Here is a 20,179-nt window from a genome sequence, read left to right on the forward strand (position 1 = left end):
ATTATAAATATACGTAAAATCCGAAACCAACTTCTTGGGTGATTTTGTGCTGCTTCTTATTGGCCTTTGTGCCTTATATTGGAGTCTCACGGCGAAACCGGATATGCATAAAAATATTAATTTTTGACTTGGACATTGGCTATTATAGCAAAATGGTATATGTCGAGAAATTCAAATTTTGATCTCTGTGTCGAAGGCACACCGCAAAACAAAATAGGTGCTCAGAAAGATTGTTAAAACAAAGATCGCTTTGGGTTTCTGGCAAAAATCACGAAGCATACCATTAACGGTATTCTCCTGCCTTAGAGCATTGAAAAATAATGTATATGTAACCACATATATATTTAACGGGACGTCTTTTCTAGGTCCTCTAATTTGTTTTTGGGCTCATCGGGTGCATAAAAATTATGTAATTGGACATACGTATATATATAAAAAAGGCAAGTTAGAAATAACGACTTACGGCGAGTTGTGCCTAGTACCTCCACGCCAAAATTTCCGGGCACACTATAAAACAATAAGATTTTATCACAAAACCGATTAACTCCAAAAAAAATATTTATTTTGGGACTTACAGGTCGCCGCACTGTTCGCTTTACAACACCACAATTCTCACTCCAGTCACTCTTCCTGAATCGCCACTAATCCCCTTTCCTATGACATACAGGATTTATTTAAAATTACAGGATTTCGTGAATTACAGTAAGTAACTTCCTACGTGCGTATATATGTATGTACCGATATGTGCGCATATCAAAAATTTAAGCCAATTATTCCCAACGTTCTATATACAGGATCCCTGTTTATTTCATTTAACTAATCTACCAGAGCTTTTAATTTAGCAAATAATTAATTTATTGAGCTATTAAATTAGATGGACAATAAATTTTCAGGAGATAAAAAATTCAAATTTAAAAAAAAACTATCATAAGCAGCACAATTTGAATCTACAGGCATCAAGATTTTAATTTTGGGTAAAATTATTTTGATTTTTGCGCAAAAATTTCGCTTAGAACCGCAACAAAACTATAAAAAAAAATTTATGTACAAGAAAAATTACCGATTACCCCCATTTAAGCAAAAGAAATTGTTATAAAATTACTATTAGCCCTACATTTACCTATATGTACTCATATATGTATATACATATGTACGCACATACTCCTACTTCACTAAGCTATCTAACTCTGCTCACCTTCAATCTGCTGCCCTGGAACTCTTATCCTCGTCTTCCTTGCCGGAACTTCCTTGTTTGCCGGAACCACAAAAATTTATATTTTAAATTTATTATTTTAAAAAACGTACCAATTTTTTGTTGCTGCAATCTGTCTCTATACAAGTCTTTATGCTACGTCCGGCAACCCTATCAAAAGCTATATCTTTCGTTAAGTTCTGTTTGTTTTGTTGTCCGCCGTCATTTTGACATTTCAGCATGTGATCAAAACAAACCAAATAAAGAAAACAAGAAGCATTGTTTACTATATAGTTTGGCAGCTTAAGTAGAGGTTATGTTGCGAATAGAGTGGAAGGCAGTGGACTAGGCAGTCGAATGTCATATAATGAAGGAATGGTGTTCGGAGATTTTTCAAAGTTAAAAAAAAAATTAGAAATTAAAAAAATTTAATATAAATAAAAATATTGTTTTAATAACAACAAAAATGCCATATATATTCTGTATACATAAATTTGTAAGTATTATCTCACTTGAAAATTTGAATTAAATAATCTAAAGTTTTGTTTTGAAACTGAGTCGAGAACTGTGCGTGTGAATGTGCGAATTTTCACCGATCAGCTGTTAGTTGCGCCACTTGGTAAAATTTACAATGACAAAAAGCTTCAGAGTCGTCAAACGCAATCTGGTACGCCATGCTTCCATCTGAACGCAGACCTAGCTGGATGCATATGTTTGGATATACTGAAGGACAATGGTCGGCATTATCTGATGTACGCACAATCCTGCTTTCCATACAGTCGCTACCAGGTGAGCCCAATAATGATAGTCCGTTAAATGCACTGCAATGATGTGGGCGGATTACGCAGAACAAACAAAATACATAGATGCCTTCCATGCAAAGCACAAGGAGCACCAAAATTACTTGCATTGCATGATCGTTTTATGCTTGCCTACAAACATGTTTCCGTAATGTTAAGGTTGTAACCATCGCTGAAGGTGCACCCACAATGCTAACAACATTCAACATTCCCTTACGCATTGTTACCGAAGATTCGGCGCGCCTTGATTATGGTGATTTTTATGTATTAAAAGATGACCATTTAAGTCTTTCTAAACTAATTTTTCGTCAGTCATTTCTATATCTAAGGGTACTCAAAGTAATTGAAGATTCTATGAATACCATAGAGCGTCCAGGCGAACATGTTGAGCTACCGGGTACAACTTTCAAAATTGCAGAACTTAAAACCGATCAGCAGTCAACAGATGATTCGAATTCAGGCAGCAGTTTATTGCAAAGAGTGCGCAGTATATTCTCATAAGCTCCGCAAATAACCATAAATTTTCCAAATGCTCATTGCGAAGAAGCAAAGCGTGAATAAGTAGAGAGTTGTGAAGTTGTCTTAAATTAATTAGAGGCAGTGAAGAAGTGCAAATTTTGTATGTTAGACCGTTAAGTATTTTTATAGAGCCATGGACTTATTTTCGCATGGTCTTGTGGCGGTCTCCAATCGAGCAAAATTTCAATTCAGGTAGAAACCGTACAGTGTGAATTCATGTCGGCAATAATAGATTTGTATTATATGGGCACACATACGAACGGTCCATCTAATTTTTGCGGGGAAGAAACCGGCCTGTCAGCCCAACGCGGGGAACACCCACCCCTGACACCTTTTTGTATATTAACTGCAATTGGTCCAAACATAGCACACAAAATGTTTAATAGGCAACTCTGTCTAGTGAGAGAGCGATCAGCTGACACGTTCTTACGGAAAAAATTAAAATTGTTTTGATTTCTACGTTCCGGGCTACGCACGTACGGGCGCTGCACGTCGGTGAGTTTTCGTTTACATTGCACACTCATAAGATAGGTCGTGTCAGCTGACACGTTTTTGGTACGTACGTTCGTGAGTAACTGCCGCATTCTTCAGCACTTTTACATAATTATTTCGAATTATTTTCACAATTTATCAAACTTTAATTAGGTGTTTTTGCATAAAATTGCAAACGGTTAAAAATTGGCGCACAAAAGTTTACTAGGCAACTCTGTCTAGTGAGAGAGCGATCAGCTGACACGTTCTTACGGAAAAAATCCAAATTGTTTTGTTTTCTACGTTCCGGGCTACGTACGTACGGGCGTTGCAAGTCGGTAAGTTTTCGTTTGCATTGTAATCTCATAAGATAGGTCGTGTCAGCTGACACGTTTTTGGTACGTACGTTCATGAGTAACTGCCGCATAACACTTTCTAACCGTTCAAAAGTTATTTGAGAAAACAGGCGATTTCAGTGCCAGCTTTACACGGATTTCGTATCACCGAATTCACTAAGTTATTAAAACAAAACACTAAAGGAAATGTTATGTAATAAATTTAATTGCTCACTTCGCATAATTTTTTTCAAAAAATTAATAAAGAACAATAAATTTAAATAAAATTACCCAAGTCGAACATATTTTCAAATTGTCCTCAAGTTGTTAAAAAAGCACGTTACCCGTAAAAGGTACTGTTGAAATTGTAGCAATCTATGTAATTTAAGTTTATGAAGAAAAAAATGTTTTGTCATATTTTTTCAGTCGAAGATTTTTTCTTACCAATAATTTAAACTGTTTCTGTATCGGTTAATATAATTTCAAATAAATTATTATTATTATAAAACCGTGAGATTATAATAGGTTATGGGCGAATTAAAAGATCACGGGATACTTCAGTTTAATGGTACTGGTTTCGACGACTGGCGATTCCGTGTCGAAATATATTTTGATGCTCTTTGTTTGGGCGAAGTTTCAACGGACTCTCCTCCAAATGAAGAAGCGGCGAAGGCAGAATTTTTTAAGAAGGACAAAGACTTGTTAGTTGGATTTATTCATAAGGGTTGTTTGGGCTATGTTCGCGAAAAGACAACGACTAAAGAAATGTGGGATAATCTCCAAATTAGTTTTGCACGAAAATCAATTGTGAGCCAGCTGTTGGTGCGGAAGCAGCTAGCAACGCTCCGCATGAGGGAAGACGATACTGTGATCAGTCATTTGAATATTTTTGAATTTGCGGTTTTGCACCCATAAATAAAAGTAGATGGGAAACCAGAAGTTTTCCTTTTGGAATTAACAAATCTGTAGAAACGTTTCGGATTATTAGTAAATTGGAATTTGCAACATGATAGGTAACCTTTATAACACTGCTTGTTAAGACGATGAAAATTGGAGCGCGCCACTAAATATTTAGATAAATCAATAGCTTTACCAGATCTTTTGAAACGCTTATAGAGTCTAGATTTAATATTATCAAGTCTTAATAGTTGCTTTGAGAACCAAGGTGGTCTACCCGTGGTGGTACTGGAATAACGAAGAGGGACACAGCTTTCAAAGAAAGCATCAAGAGAACTATAAAGCAAGGAAGTCGCTGTTTCAACGTCTGTACACGCATAAAGACTCGACCAGTCATGGGCAGAAATCAAATTATTGAGCACATCCAGTACTATCTCAAGCGCAGGATGAAGAGGGTCTTCAGGAAGGGACAATGGGGGAGTTCGGGTTAGAGTAATACCCGCAGAGTCATCTGTAAAAACTAAGTCTAAGATTTTCCTTTTGGAATTTAAAATATTATTAATTTGAAGAAGAGATGTATCTAGCAGGCTATTTAAAAACTCGTGCTGAGTAGTGGGAGTCATAAAATTTGAGTCGATGGTATTGATCCAATTTACTGATGATAAATTGAAATCACCAAGAACTACTAGGCGGTCTTTGTCTCGCAATTGCGAGTACAAACTACAAATAACAGTGCTGAGACATGTATAAACGTGTATATCCGATCGTGGCGGTATATATGAGCAGCAGATAAACAAACTAAAATTGTGCAAGGCAAGCTTTACTGCTATAAATTCAATGTCATTTGTGGTGTCCAATAGCAGCAACTCAGATGGAAGCGTCTAGTCAACAGCAATAAGGACACCACCTGCTCTACATTCACGATCACGCCGATAAACTACATATTTACGTGAAAAGAGTTCAGTGTTAAAATTATCAGCTTTTAACCAGGTTTCAGTAAAAGCTATAACTTGAGAAGTAAAAATAAAACTATTCAGATAAAAGGTACTTAATTTCGATCTTAGGCCACGAACATTTTGGTACGTGATGGTTATTTTTTCACTGTTTCCGCAGGGATTTTTGAGTTTTTTGAAGTTCCTGCGGCGTTAGGTTTTTTTGTAAACAAATGCACAACTGAATGTTTCGGCCAGAATGTATGTTCAAGAACTCTATCAAAATAAGCGTCTGGCACTGATATTTTAAATGATGAAATGCTAATGAGAAATGGTATTATAAAAATCTAATTAAATTGGATAACATTGTTCTCATTGATGTAGTTAAAGATAATCAGACTCTAATTGCTAGATATTCAGGGCAAATCAGTGGGTTGAGTTATAAAGGAGTAGAGTTTATTATGCAAGATGTCCTGTATGTGCCAGAGTTAAGGGACAATTGGTTGTCAGTTCAAACACTTACAAATGCCGGTGTTGATGTAGTATTTTGCAAAAGCAAGGCAAATATTTTAAAGAATGGAGAACTCTTAGCAGCTGCACATCTACGGAATTGGTTGTATGAGGTTAAGCGGTCTTCTACTTCTTCTTGTGACGATGAACGGCCGTCAGCATTAATGTATAATCAGGATAAGGTTAAACTTTGGCATAAACGATTTGGTCACATTGGCCAACAAGCATTTGATGATTTAATTACCAAGCAAATGGGTTAGAAGTAAATAGAGAAAAATTTAATTTTTCCCATGTTTGTGTTGAAGCTAAACATTCTCGAGGTTCTTTCAATGGACATCGTGTTCGAGCTAAACGACCACTTGAAAGGATCCACTCTGACGTATGTGGACCATTTGATCCTGTTGCATGGGATGGATCAAAGTGCTTTGTTTCGTTTATAGACGATTATATGCATTTTGTATTCGTCTATAATATTAAAAAGAAGTCCAATGTTTTTGAATTGTTGAAGCAATATGAAGCTGTGGTAACTGCTAAATTTGGAACCTCTATATCGAAATTAACTGTTGATCAAGGTAGGGAATATTTTTCCAATGATTAAGGAGGTTGGTACAAAAAGAAGGTGATTCAAGTGGAATCAACGGCTGCCTATTCGCATCAGCAAAAAGGAGTTGCCGAGCGATTTAATAGGACTTTGTTGGAAAAAGTTAGATCAATATTGATTGAATCTAACGTTCCAAAGCGAATGTGGTGTGAAGCGGTATATATAGGTGTATATATCATAAATAGTAGTCCAACAATGTCGTTGGATAGTTTCATTACACCAGCTGAGATGTGGTATGGTGTAAAGCCAGATGTAAGTTAATTGCGTATATTTGGTTGTAAGGCATTCGTATGGAAACCCAATCAGAAGAGGAAGAAGTTAGATTCGAAGAGCTGTACGACAGTAATGATTGGTTATGTTGCTAATGGGTATAGACTGTGGGACATACAATGTCAGAAGATATTAATTGCACGAGATGTCGTATTCGATGAATCAGTTTTCCTGTTTAAAGAGGAAGTATTTAACAAAGCTGATAATAAAGAAGTACGTATTAAACGCTACTACGAGCAAGAAGGGGAAAAAGATGATGAGGTTCTCATGGCAGATGGTGTTTCTGATTGTGTACGCAGAGAAATTTCCAGCGAAGAGATGATACAACAACAACAACAAAACCCACAGCAGCAAGAAACAGAGCAGGAAAATGAAACAAATACTTTTAATGACGTTGTAAATGAGAATGATGATGAAGAAATTCCTTCAGAGAATAACGATGTTCCAAATGAGCATAATCTTAGGCGTAGTGAACGAGAGCACCGAACTTCACGTAAGCTGATTATTTTATTGGGTATAGAGCCACTTCGGCTGCCTATACTCCTACAGATTATCCTGAAACATATAAAGAAATTGAAAGTAAAAGTGATGTGAGTTATTGGATGAAAACTGTTGATGAGGAATTGGAATCTATGTACAAAAATAATATCTGGGACATAGTATCTCTTCCGAAGGATGTTAAGCCACTTAAAAGTAAAAGGATTTTCCGAGTAAAAGAATATGGGAATGGCAATCGAACTCGTTACAAGGCTCGTCTCGTAGCGAAAGGTTTCTTGCAAAAAGAAGGAATTGATTACAATAAAACATATGCTCCAGTAGCCAAACTTACAACAATTAGAGTTGTGCTAGCAGTTGGTGTACATGAGCATTTGTTGTTTCACCAACTAGATGTAAAAACAGCATTTTTACATGGTGAATTGCAAGAAGATATTTATATGGCTATTCCAGAAGGTATTGAAGCAGAACCAGACAAAGTGTGCAAACTACGTAAATCTTTGTATGGGTTAAAACAAGCACCACGATGCTGCAACCAAAAATTCAATAAACATTTGTTAAGTATAGGATTCAAAAGTTCAAATCATGATTATTGTTTATACACTAAAATTTGTAATAGGGATTTCTTAATTGTAACAATGTATGTCGATGACCTCCTTATTGCTGGTAAGCCGATTGCTTCTATTAACTGGTTGAAAAAGACTTTGAATGAAAAATTTGAAATGTCGGATTGTGGTGATTTGTAATATTTTCTGGGAATTAAAATTGAGAATTTTGGTGATCATATTACTTTATCACAAGAAGCTAGTATTGATAAAGTATTGAGAAAATTTGGAATGGAAGATATCAGCAGAATGCAAGTGAAGAGCATTGGCAATGCCTAAGGAGAGGAGTTTTGAGGTATCTCAAAGGCACCAAAAGAAAGAAGTTGATATTCAAGGAAACTCTTAACAAGCCTCTTATTGGTTTCGCTAATGCAGATTGGGGAAGTGATGTGACTGATCGGAAATCAGTGAGCGGTTTTGTATTTCAAGTATATGGATGTACGGTTTCTTTGTCAAATAAGAAACAACCGACCTTTGCGCTTTCTTCTAGCGAATCAGAATACATAGCATTGAGTGCGGCAGTAACTGAAGCAGTATGGTTACATGGTTTATTGAATGACCTAAAACAAATCACAGATCAAGCAATAGAAATATTTGAAGATAATAACGGATGCATTGGAATGGCAAACACTTTTGAAATTAAACGCACAAAACATATTGACATAAAAAATTATTTTCTACGAGACATGATTGCAAAGGGCATGATAAAACTGACTGCAATCAATACCGAAGACCAGTTAGCAGATTTATTTACAAAACCTTTAAATACAAGTACATTTAATAATTTATGTTGTAAGCTAAGATTACATGATTGAGAAGGGGTGTTGAAATTGCAGCAATCTATGTAATTTAAGTTTACGAAGAAAAAAATGTTTTGTCATATTTTTTTAGTCGAAGATTTTTTCTTACCAATAATTTAAACTGTTTCTGTATCGGTTAATATAATTTCAAATAAATTATTATTTTTATAAAACCGTGAGATTATAATAGGTATCCAGTTTTATATCCCGATTGGCTGAAAGAACAAGCGAAATCAGAGATGCAAAATTCTTTAGTAGGCTCCAGTGGTTTAAATTCTCCTTTGAAATGATTCTCAGCTCACACTTAAGTTGAATATATCTTCAACACGTATGGGAGGGGTTTGAAAAATCACTTTATTTGCTGAACTATAACAGAGCGTCTGAAATCTTAATTTTTATTTTCATACTTCATCATTCAACACCAGTCTCCCAGTTTGACATTTCCTAAAGTTGACGACCTGGCTATAGTCTTTTGTCCTTTGTAGTGAATCACATTGGATATAGCCTATCAAACATGTTTAAATATGACCAACACGGGGCGGCTCCTGTTACAAATGTGAATACGTAGGCACATTTTTTAACCAGGTTAGGCTTTGTCCTTCGCAAGAATACTCAAAGTGGTGAAGTAAAAGCTTTCTCAAGACAGTCGAACAAATGACCGTGTGTTTTACTAGCCTAACGTAGGGGATAGTCGAATTAGTCTGAAAACTGAAGGCGGTCATCCATAATGAGCTGTTAGATCATAAGGTCAGAAACGAAGACTATTGAAGTCAATGTATCGAACACAAACGTCTGCAAATTTTAGTCTGCATTTTAAAATTTTTTTCCACGGTCCTTGTAAAGCTTAAGCTATTTAGATGCGCCAAGGATTATACGATTTTCACCAATGTGTTACGCAATGATATCCACTTAGACTGCTTATGATTTCGAGGGCGACATCCTTGGCCTAATAGTCACTCCCTAACGTTTCAAGGTATTTTTTTGGTGTAGTTCGGAAGCATTGCGCGACAAACGCATCCGTCAGAAAGTCTGCGGAGCTACACCTGGAGCTTCTAGGAAAGTCACGTCAACGAAGGTATGACTTCGAAGTCGCAGTCCTATGGCTTCTGTGCTAGCATATGGTATAAGGGCCAGGATGCGTGGTAGCGACTGGTGGTCGGGATTGCTACTGTTCGCACGTCGGGAATTGTAGCTCCTAGAGACAGCCGAAAAAACTGAAGGTACCCTTTTGCGCGATCAACAATAAGCCAGCATTGATGGAAATCGTTCAAACTGTGCCACGAGAGTCATGACTATTAGCAGATAATTCATAGCAACCGTAAGTCGCCTTTATGCGTGACCAGCATGTAGCCACAAATGATTTAAAGAAATCGTACCGACGACGGGTATTAGAGTTAACCCAGACCATCTCCTTCGGTTAAACTACGCTACAAAAGTGTGACCATTTTAAGTATTTCTCCCTCTCTCCGCAAGGAGCTACTCACGAAATTTTCTGAACGATACGCGAGATTTTGAGGCAAAAACCACGGATCTTTCCGCATTGGCCGAAACGGTGATTTCCTTAAATACATATAAACAAAACCTTTCCAAATATTTTTTTTAAATTTCGCTTTACAATCCTCCCAGATACTCATCCGCTGATTAATGATATTGTTCCAGATCGTCAAACATACCATTGACGTCATCAGTATGTTTCCATATTCATTAGTTATGGACAATGTGATACTGTGAAGTCCTGCCATTCAATTAAGAGGTTTACGCCGATCACTTTGACGGCACGCCGGCCACACCGCCGCCGCCGATTACGTGACCGGCGTAAACCTTTAGTGGGAGGGAGGGATGGCCTGAAGGTTTAACAATCCAACCTAATAAAACCGCACTGCGTTTTTTTTAGCGCACGCAAACAACCGGTATTTCTTGCCCTAACCGAAATAAGTATGCGTTGCGATAATGTAAAACATGTGTATGCAAACGTCAAATCTAAATGCCACGCAGAACAAAAATTGGAAATCGAGTTAGGTTTTCACGCAGCAAATTCAATTTCGGATCTGTATCCGGCAAAGGACCATCACATCGATAACACTCCCCAAAGCCTTCGGGGAGTTACCTTATCGCTACAACAACAAAACATCAACGTGAAAAACTTAAATGAAAACAACAGCTTGTTGGTTGTTTTTGTAACCTTTGTTTACGTTTTGCATTCTCTATTTCCGTATGACAATCCCATCGACCATGCAATGAAAAAAATAAAATCAGCTGATGAGATGAGCCAACCATATAATTGAGTCATGATTGTCGTTATCCAGCTCCTGCTCATGCTCAATTCTCACTGGAATACTCTGGATCATTGGAGATTTTAGAAGCAAATGTCGTGAAATTTTCGCACACGTGAAATGTGATGGGCAGACGTCTCAGCTGGTTTTCATTTAACTCATACGGCGAAAGCATTGTAAACTTTACCAAGTAGCGCAACTAACAGCTGATCGCTCAAAATTTGCACACACTCACAAACATCACTAATGGCCATATTACGGAAATCTTAGGGAAATTGAAGTTAAATTATTAAACAGACATAAAATGTTATAATTTTGGAATATATATCATCTAGGAACCTTAATTGCAGTAATTGAAAGAAAATGTTTGCTTATACTCAAGTATTTAATTATTTTTTCTAAATTTATCTTTAATATTGATGCAATGATTGATCCAATGCAACTCTGGTCTTCCTACTGTTCTTCATTCCACTCCATTCGAGTGCCTATTTTCACGGCCTGCGAGTGCCTTCCACTCTATTCGCAACATAACCTCGAATTAAGCTGCCAAACTATATAGTAAACAATGGGCGAAAGGCTAAGCAGCGACATCTATTTTTGAAAGAGTAGGTTTATTTAAGGCAGCGTTGCCAAACTAAAAAGAAGTAATTAACAAATTATCTGGCTGACAAATTGAACCAGACTTCTATCTGGATTTATCTCAAATCGTTGTTGTTGCATTTACATGCAAAATTATTTATCTGGCTCAGGATTTTTTCCACCGGATGATTGCTGGTGTGTAGTGAAACGAAAGACGACTGTGATGTGAACATGCAAAAAAGATGATCTATTACAACACCCCCATGCAACCCTCTTAATTCAGCATAGATTTTGAGGTTAGGTTTGTCAGCATCGTTCACTTTATTTTCCATCTTTTACCCACACAACGTGTTTTTGGTTCTGTACTTCGAAGCACATGATAACATATTATTTGTACGCAATTATTTAATTGATTACAAATAAATAAAACATATGGGTACTAAAGAGCAGGACAAAAATTCCTCCATTGCAATTACTGATGGGGAAGAACAGGAAGTTAACGAAGAAGGAGTGGACTTAGACCAACAATCATCTGATGAAGACGTTGGTGAGAACGATGGAAGTGTGGAAGAAAAGCCGGAAACTGCAGGTGATGAAGGCGTGGCAGTTGAAAATATTGAAACTGCAGCGACATGGAAGGATCTGGTATGTGTTTAAGTTTAAATAAGTTTTGTTTTAGCTGTATTTTACTTTTTAATTCGTATTAAGGGTTTGGTAGACACATTGTGCAAAGCATGTGAAGAATTGAAATGGAAGGCACCTTCAAAAATACAGAAGGAAGCTATACCTGTTGCATTGCAGGGTAAAGATATAATTGGTTTGGCGGAAACGGGTTCTGGTAAAACGGGCGCATTTGCTTTGCCAATACTACATGCTTTACTAGAAAACCCACAGCGATACTTTGCGCTCGTATTGACACCTACACGTGAATTGGCATTTCAAATCTCGGAACAGTTTGAAGCACTAGGTAAGTTGATTATATGAAAAAAACTTGTATATGGTACAATGCTTCTTCCCCTTCCTATTGCACTGTCAACAAAAGAAGGAGGTAAAAGTCTAGGACAGATTTAAAAGAAAAACAAAGAAATTACCCCGGGTTCCTCAGGAACGGGAAGTGGGGTCCATAGTAAATTTGGGCAGAAAACATTTCTGTGTACGACAACATTCAATCACATGAAAATTGCCAACTTTAACTGCTAATATCTCCGCACAGAATTACGTCCTGTGACACCTCTCCCAATATTTTTGGACGCATATTGACAGTCGACACCTGTTCTAGACTTTTACCAACAAAGCAGTAGCATGCAATGATGTTAAACCTTATTTTGATTTATTTTTGTATGAAATCATTAATTTTAGTTTCGTCACTACCTCTGAGCGCTTTATATAAAAAAAAGTTACGAATGTGCAATAATTGAAAGTATTCTAAAAGCTTAAAATTTTTCTTTTCAGGTAGCACGATTGGTGTAAAATGTTGCGTAGTCGTAGGTGGCATGGATATGGTTTCACAAGCGCTACAACTTGCTAAAAAACCGCACATTATTATAGCCACACCAGGACGTTTGGTTGATCATTTGGAAAACATGAAAGGTTTCAATTTAAAAGCTATTAAATATTTGGTAATGGATGAAGCTGATCGTATATTGAATATGGACTTCGAGGTGGAACTTGATAAAATTCTAAAAGTTCTGCCACGTGAACGTCGTACATTTCTATTCAGCGCCACCATGACCAAGAAAGTAAAAAAATTACAACGCGCCTCTTTAAAGGATCCAGTTAAAGTGGAGGTCTCTAACAAGTATCAAACGGTAGAACAACTACAACAATACTACATATTTATTCCAGTGAAATACAAAGATGTATATTTAGTGCACATTATCAACGAATTGGCTGGTAATAGTTTCATGATCTTTTGTAGTACCTGTGCGAATACAGTACGTACTGCATTGATGCTACGTGCTTTAGGTCTAGCCGCCATTCCCTTACATGGGCAAATGTCACAAAATAAACGTTTGGCGGCACTAAATAAATTCAAAGCTAAAAATCGTTCAATACTTATTTCAACAGATGTAGCATCACGTGGCCTTGATATACCGCATGTAGATGTTGTGTTAAATTTTGATATACCTACACACAGTAAAGATTACATACATCGTGTTGGGCGAACAGCGCGTGCCGGCCGCTCTGGAAAAGCTGTTACGTTTGTAACACAATACGATGTTGAATTATATCAACGTATTGAGCATTTGTTGGGTAAACAATTGCCGTTATATCCATGTGAGGAGGATGAAGTTATGGCATTGCAAGAGAGAGTCGGAGAAGCGCAACGTACAGCGAAATTAGAAATGAAGGATTTAGAGGATAGTAAGGTTGGTAAGAAAGGTAAATTCCAGCGAGGCGGCGCAGATGATTTTGATGATTCAGAACAATTTACTGGTGCACGAAAGCGCATGAAGCAATCACAAAAAGGCGGTGGTGGTGGTGGTGGAAAGAAAAACTGGAAGAAAGCGAAACGAAAGTAGATTTTATAAAGTACTAATATTTTTAGTATTTGATTGAAGCCTGGTTTAAGAAAATATTTATTGAATAATTTTAAATACTCCTATATTGTTAGGTCTAGTTGTAGGAACTGGATTTGTATATATGTATCCTTTAAAGGCGATTAATAAATGATTTGTATTATCACTGCTATTTATAATTTTACTGTAGCAGCTAAATTGTACTGCGCCTCCACGTTGCTTTCATAAGTGTTACAAATTAACCGTAATGTTACTCCATCAGTAAAACGCATATTTCCAAACGACGTAAGTGATTAAGGAATCGAAATGCGCTTTATATGTTTTAAGTTCACATATTTCGGACCGTACATTGTCCTTGGATGCCAAATGTTTTACCGGAACACTACCTGATTTTGTAATACTGCTAGTATTACAAGTATTTCATAACTACAATTTATTACGGTGTAAAAACGAATTTATTAAAATTTTGACAAGTCTTTTCGTAATTACATTATAATGAAAATTTTTGCTTAAATCTATTAATATACATGCAGTTACACTTCGAATTAACTAAAAAAAAAATTCTATAATAATTAAATAATTTTTGTTTATTTAATGTACATAATTTTACTAGGTAAATTTGAAAAAAGGAGAACTTGCAACTTGTAGTAAAGTTATATAATAAAATATTAAGCATATCAAATGAGTCATATTTTATACATACAATTCACTGATCTAAGATCAAATGGTTACAATAAGGTTTACAAAGCTTCTGTCGTATTTTAGTATGTATTGCACTGTATGTCAAAAAGTTCGCATACCCCCTCATCTGGTGTAAGCACGAAATTATAATCATCACGCGGAGGATTTATTTGAACGAGGGGTGCATTTTCTGTAATATAAAATATATGCATTATAAAATGGAAATAAATTATATTAAGGGGTCATTCCATGTCGATTAATTCCGTACATAACCGGACCAATCTAAAAATTCTACAAAGATATTCTCCAATTTTTTGATATTTGAAAGTTTTTTTTTGGACATTATTAAGAAATTTCAGCGCAACGGCCAGTTTTGGGTGCAAGAAAACCAACTTTAAATTAAAATCAGAGTAAATATAGAAACTTTACAGAAGTATTCTTTTGACTAGCCGAAAAATTCCATTAGAGTAAAAAGAACTTTACCGCCTTGAAATATGCAACAGTTTTGTATGACGACAGTTAAGTAATTTGTGTGCAGAAGAACGAAGATGATTATTTTTGCATATTTCAAGAGGGAACAATTAACTTTTTTTTATTTTAAAATTTTTTGTACAAGTATTTTATCTGAGAGAACTGCTAGTGAAAATTTCTAGCCAATATTTAAAACAATACCTCACAATAAAAGGACCAAAAAAGCCTTTCACGATACCATTAAGGGTTGAAATCTTCCACATATCATTTTGTAAGTCTTCTAAAATTACTCAGGCAAAATTCAAAATTGGTCAATGCAAAGACGAATTTTAACCAATTTCAATCGAATAAAAATCTTCACATTTGACATGAAACATCCCATGATGAAGAACGAAATACTCACCTAAATTGGGGTCATCAGGATAAAATCTTCGCTTTGAGTGATTTGCTAGTGAATTCTTAAATATTATACGTGCTGCTAATTGATTTTCCAATTCATTTTGTTCTTTTTTATGATCAGGATTGCAGAAATAGGTATGTTCATCGGTGACTAGATTTGCTAGATTTGTTGCTTTATTTGTAGATGTGCTCACTTGTGAGCAATTGGACGAAGAGGGTGATGGAGTTTCTATGCGGGCTGGTATTGACGACATTGTACTTGTAGTTGTACTTTTAGGGGGCTTTGGAGTAGCAAGACAGGTGCCTTGTCGTGTTACTAACCTCACATCAATTTTACCACCATTGTCTAATGAGACAAATAATGATTTCTAAAATAATGAAAAAAAGTAGATGTAATGCATTTGCTACGCGCATTATATATGTAATTTACAAGAAAAATTGAATACATACACGTTTTGGCTCTATTTTAACTTCTTCATCATGACAGGGTATTACCAAGACCACGTTATCGCCATAAACTGAGAGTAAATCATCACGCGTCACATACGCATATGAATTGTTGACCGAATCCTCCTTCACATATTTCAGGTTACGACGAGCGTAACTTAGTTGAAGATCAACATCAGCTTCTAAAGCTTTTAAGTGTCTGGCGCGCATATGAGATGCGCGTAAACTTTCACGACTCGTACTTGTGCTTAGTGCTCCACTGTAAATAGTTACGAACATATTTTGGAGCTTCTTAAAATTTGTTTCAAACTTACCGCCATCGTACGGTACTGCTGTGTCGTGTTTTCTCAATTAATCCTACGCCTTCCAAAACATTTGTTATGTCATATATTCTACGCTTTTGTACATCCAAAAGTTGAGTTGCCTAGTAATCAATAAAAAAGTAAATTGCGTATATTTACATTTAGTAATTTTATGTTTGTACATATGTATGTGCAAAGAACCCCTTTATTACATCATAGACATTTTTAATGCCCGCCAATCGTCATCATTTTTAAACTACTCGTTTTCTACGATTGATATAAAGTTATTGAAGCGCCAAATATAGTAAATATGTAGTCATGTGCACCTCCCCTTTTTCATAACACCCCACCCAATGTCTTTGGCATTTAACAAACAACACATACAAACAATTCTACCTATGCGTTGATGTAGTTTTCCTTGGTCCAAGTTTTACATACCAATTTGAGATCAATGCGTCCATTGTTTTGTTTCATTAATTGCACAAATTTTTGGGTTAATGCTACTAGAGATCCGACAGCGCGCTGCTGTTGATGGTCTTGCCTGGTAGGCGTAGTTGGGCCGAGCGCCACCATTCGTTTTCTCTTCACTGCATCTTTCACAGATTTCATATTTAAGCTTTGATTGCTTAATTAAGAAGTTTTTGCTTATGCGTTGTGCTTGCTGATACCTTGGTAAAAGGTTTACACTTTTTTCTGGAAATAAATTGCTTCGCAGCGCGTATATTGTTGATAAAAAAGTGGAGCACCTAAATTTTTAACACTGCCGCCATTCCAGCTTCTTCTTCTTTGCATTCACAATAGATTATTATTATTGCACTTGTTCAAGTTACAATAATACTCTCGCTTGCATAATTGAAGAGGGCTGTGTGCATTTTAATTATTAGCAAATCATTAGGGTAACGTTTTACAAGCCGGTGCAGCACCTAATTTTTATCAAAAATTATCACAAGGTGGTATCAAAATATGCGTCTCGACCTCCGTCTTTATAATCCGAAAGCGATAATTACAATTTCGAGAGAGGTGGCAAACGACGCGTCTTGACATCAGTATTAATAATCCAAAGGCGGAAAATACAAATTTTAACTCGTTCAAAATTACCGAAAAATTAACGAAAACCCGAAAAAAGACCCGCGGGTACCTCTGAAACCGGGGGTGGGATCTATAGAATTTTTGCGCAGAACACCTTTCCTTCGGATTATTGTTCTCAAGATCAATACGCGTCTTTTGACACCTCTCTCGATATTTTGGTAGCGTATTAGCAGTCTACCCCTCAACTAGACTTTTGTATTTGTATTTGTATTTGTGCCAAAGATATAAGAAAAAAAAAATCGGTTCAAATTTTCATGTGGTTATTGTTTTTTGCCAGATTTGCTGTACACACAATGCAGAAAGGTGTTCTGCGCGTATTTAGTTTTGATCCACAAACCGGTGTCGGACCCACCAAGGGCAATTTTTTATAAGCGCGGCCGAAGGCCTCCAACGCAGAAAGGTGTTCTATGCAAAAAAATATGGATCCGACCCTATATTTCGGACCCTCTTGACAGAAATAAAATTTTTGATTTCCGCTTTCGGATTCTTAAAACGGAGGTCGAGAAGCGTCTTTTGATACCACCTGTGATAATTTTTGACAAAAATTAGGTGGTGCACAGTCTTGTTGTTGTTGTTGTTGTAGCGATAAGGTTGCTCACCGAAGGCTTTGGGGAGTGTTATCGATGTGATGGTCCTTTGCCGGATACAGATCCGGTACGCTCCGGTACCACAGCACCATTAAGGTGCTAGCACGACCATCTCGGGAACGATTTATGTGGCCACATTAAACCTTCAGGCCATCCCCTTCCTCCCCACCCCAAGTTCCACGAGGAGCTTGGGGTCGTCAGAGCCTCGTCTGTTAGTGAAACAGGATTCGCCGCGGATAGGTGAGGTTGTCAATTGGTTTGGAGAAGCTATATATTGCGCTGCAACCTGAAGGGTCGCGCTACAAACCCCATGAATCTGGTATTTTAGTCGCCTATTACGACAGGCATACCTACCGCGGGTATATTCTGACCCCCTTACCCGCTGGGGGCACAGTCTTGTAAAACGTTACCATCATTAGTTTTTATGGTAGTAGTGCAGTTTAGGGGGCCCACCCTTAAGTTGGGCCAATATTTTCCAGTGAGGTATCAAAAGACGCGTATTAATCTCGAGAACAATAATCCGAAAGGGAAAAGAAAAAGAAAATTAAATTTAAGAAAAAAGCTTTTCTAGGAACAAGCTTCTATTACTTGTTAATAAAACGAACTAAAAAGTAAAAAATAAAAAAATAAAAAATATTTTTTAAATATGCTTTTATTATTGGTTAATAAAATTAACTAAACAGTAAAAAATAAATTGACTGCAAAGAAATAAAACAATGTATAAGTTCATTGTAACCTTTAACGATAATTGGGCTTTTTCGTCTGCGACAAAAAAATTCCATATTGTACATAATTATATATTTTTAACATTAAAACTTTACACCTAAATTATTAGATCTTACCGTTTATATCACAGTCCTAATTGTTATAATAAAAGCGTGTTACATTGTGATAGCAAGAAAAGGAGGTCTTAAATGTTCTTAATTATACCATCAAAGTTTAACACGCTTTTTATTACAACAATTAGGACTGCGATATAAACTGTAAGATTTAATAATTCAGGTGTAAAGTTTTAATGTTAAAAATATATAATTATGTACAATATGGATTTTTTTGTCGCAGACAAAAAAGCCTAATTATCGTTAAAGGTTACAATGAACTTATAAGGTGTTTTATTTCTTTATAGTAAATTTATTTTTTACTTAATCTTATTAACCAATAATAAAAGCTTATTTTTAAAAAAGTTTTTTTTCTTCAAATTTTATTAACTCTCGTTTTTGTTTTAAGAATAATATTTTCTGTTTTTTTTTTTTTTTTAGAAAACGAATGGCAGCCTTCTGAGAGCGGGAGTGTCCTCTACCGGGTGCACTTTGCTGAAATATACTGAATATGTACGTTCGATTACTCTTGAGCATTTCTTGGACTCCTGACATGCCAACCTAATATAAACGCACGCAAGTCATTTGCTGTCAAAAATGTCTCATGCACATACAACTTGTATGACATAACTCGATTTCCAATTTTTGTTCTGCGTGACATTTAGATTTGACGTTTGCATACATATTTTACATTATCGCAAGGCATAATTATTTCGGTTAGGGCAAAAAACGCCGGTTGTTTGCATGCGCTAAAAAAACGTAGTGCGGTTTTATTAGGTTGGCATATGAAAAAGATATGTCCAAGAAATTCTTGCAGGCAGATCGCTTCTGGAACGAAATTTCATAATGCATGCGAATATTGATAAGGGCAAAAACATAATCAATGTTGGTTCACAGGACGAAAATAAAAAAAATCATGAGCATTTTCTTAAGATGTGGGTACTGTGCTTTAACAAAAATTTTATCGTATTTGTTATTCACAAACTCGTATCAATTCTAAATTCTATAATGCAGATCGGTCTTTAGCGGTCATAATATAGCAGCACCGTTTTCCGAAAAATTTTCGAAACTAAAAAAATGTGCCTTGTTGTGGTGGTAGCGTGCTTGTTTTCCACATAAATCATTGTTTACTATATAGTTTGGTAACTCAAATTGAGGTTATGTTGCGAATAGAGTGGAAGGCACTCGAATTCAGTGAAAGAAGGCACTCGAATGGAGTGGAATGAAGAACAGTAGGAAGAGCAGAGTTGCATTGGATTAATATACACCCAATCATTTTATCAATATTAAAAATAACCATATGGATCAAATTGTTGTTGCATTTGCATGTTAAATCTCTATCAGTACAATTGGAACACGAGAATTGTGACACTTGAGACACAAGGTAATCATAATAAACATTTGCCAGCGATGTAAATTTCAGACATAAATATAAAGCAAGTGGAAACGCTGGGTTATGCCATATCCGAAATGTGTGAGTAGCGGAACAATCCTAATCGTTTTTGCTTTTTTTCTGATTATTTCACATTTGATTTCCTCACGATCATTGTTTACTATATAGTTTGGCAGCTTAAGTAGAGGTTATGT

The 20,179-nt window shown here is 36.1% G+C and overlaps 2 protein-coding genes and 1 long non-coding RNA gene across 3 annotated transcripts; 1 reads left to right on the plus strand and 2 right to left on the minus strand.

Moving 5' to 3' along the window:
- Window positions 1–386: 386 nt before the first annotated feature.
- On the minus strand, window positions 387–1,305 carry LOC137242762 (uncharacterized). Its single transcript, XR_010950360.1, has 3 exons — window positions 1,196–1,305; window positions 576–654; window positions 387–507 (listed from the first exon to the last, which is right to left on the minus strand). It is a non-coding gene; the product is annotated as an uncharacterized lncRNA (long non-coding RNA).
- A 9,981-nt stretch (window positions 1,306–11,286) lies between these two features.
- pths (porthos) lies at window positions 11,287–13,970 on the plus strand. The gene is made up of 3 exons (XM_067767937.1): window positions 11,287–11,924; window positions 11,988–12,246; window positions 12,732–13,970. The coding sequence occupies exons 1-3, from the start codon at window positions 11,712–11,714 to the stop codon at window positions 13,799–13,801; spliced, it is 1,542 nt and encodes a 513-aa protein (XP_067624038.1). The 5' UTR covers window positions 11,287–11,711; the 3' UTR covers window positions 13,802–13,970.
- Window positions 13,971–14,236: 266 nt separating this feature from the next.
- Window positions 14,237–16,894, minus strand: E2f2 (E2F transcription factor 2). The gene is made up of 5 exons (XM_067767938.1): window positions 16,537–16,894; window positions 16,111–16,220; window positions 15,800–16,055; window positions 15,354–15,717; window positions 14,237–14,669 (listed from the first exon to the last, which is right to left on the minus strand). The coding sequence occupies exons 1-5, from the start codon at window positions 16,705–16,707 to the stop codon at window positions 14,560–14,562; spliced, it is 1,011 nt and encodes a 336-aa protein (XP_067624039.1). The 5' UTR covers window positions 16,708–16,894; the 3' UTR covers window positions 14,237–14,559.
- Window positions 16,895–20,179: the final 3,285 nt, after the last annotated feature.

Source organism: Eurosta solidaginis, chromosome 2 (genome assembly GCF_040869045.1).
Source record: "Eurosta solidaginis isolate ZX-2024a chromosome 2, ASM4086904v1, whole genome shotgun sequence".
Taxonomy (NCBI): domain Eukaryota; kingdom Metazoa; phylum Arthropoda; class Insecta; order Diptera; family Tephritidae; genus Eurosta; species Eurosta solidaginis.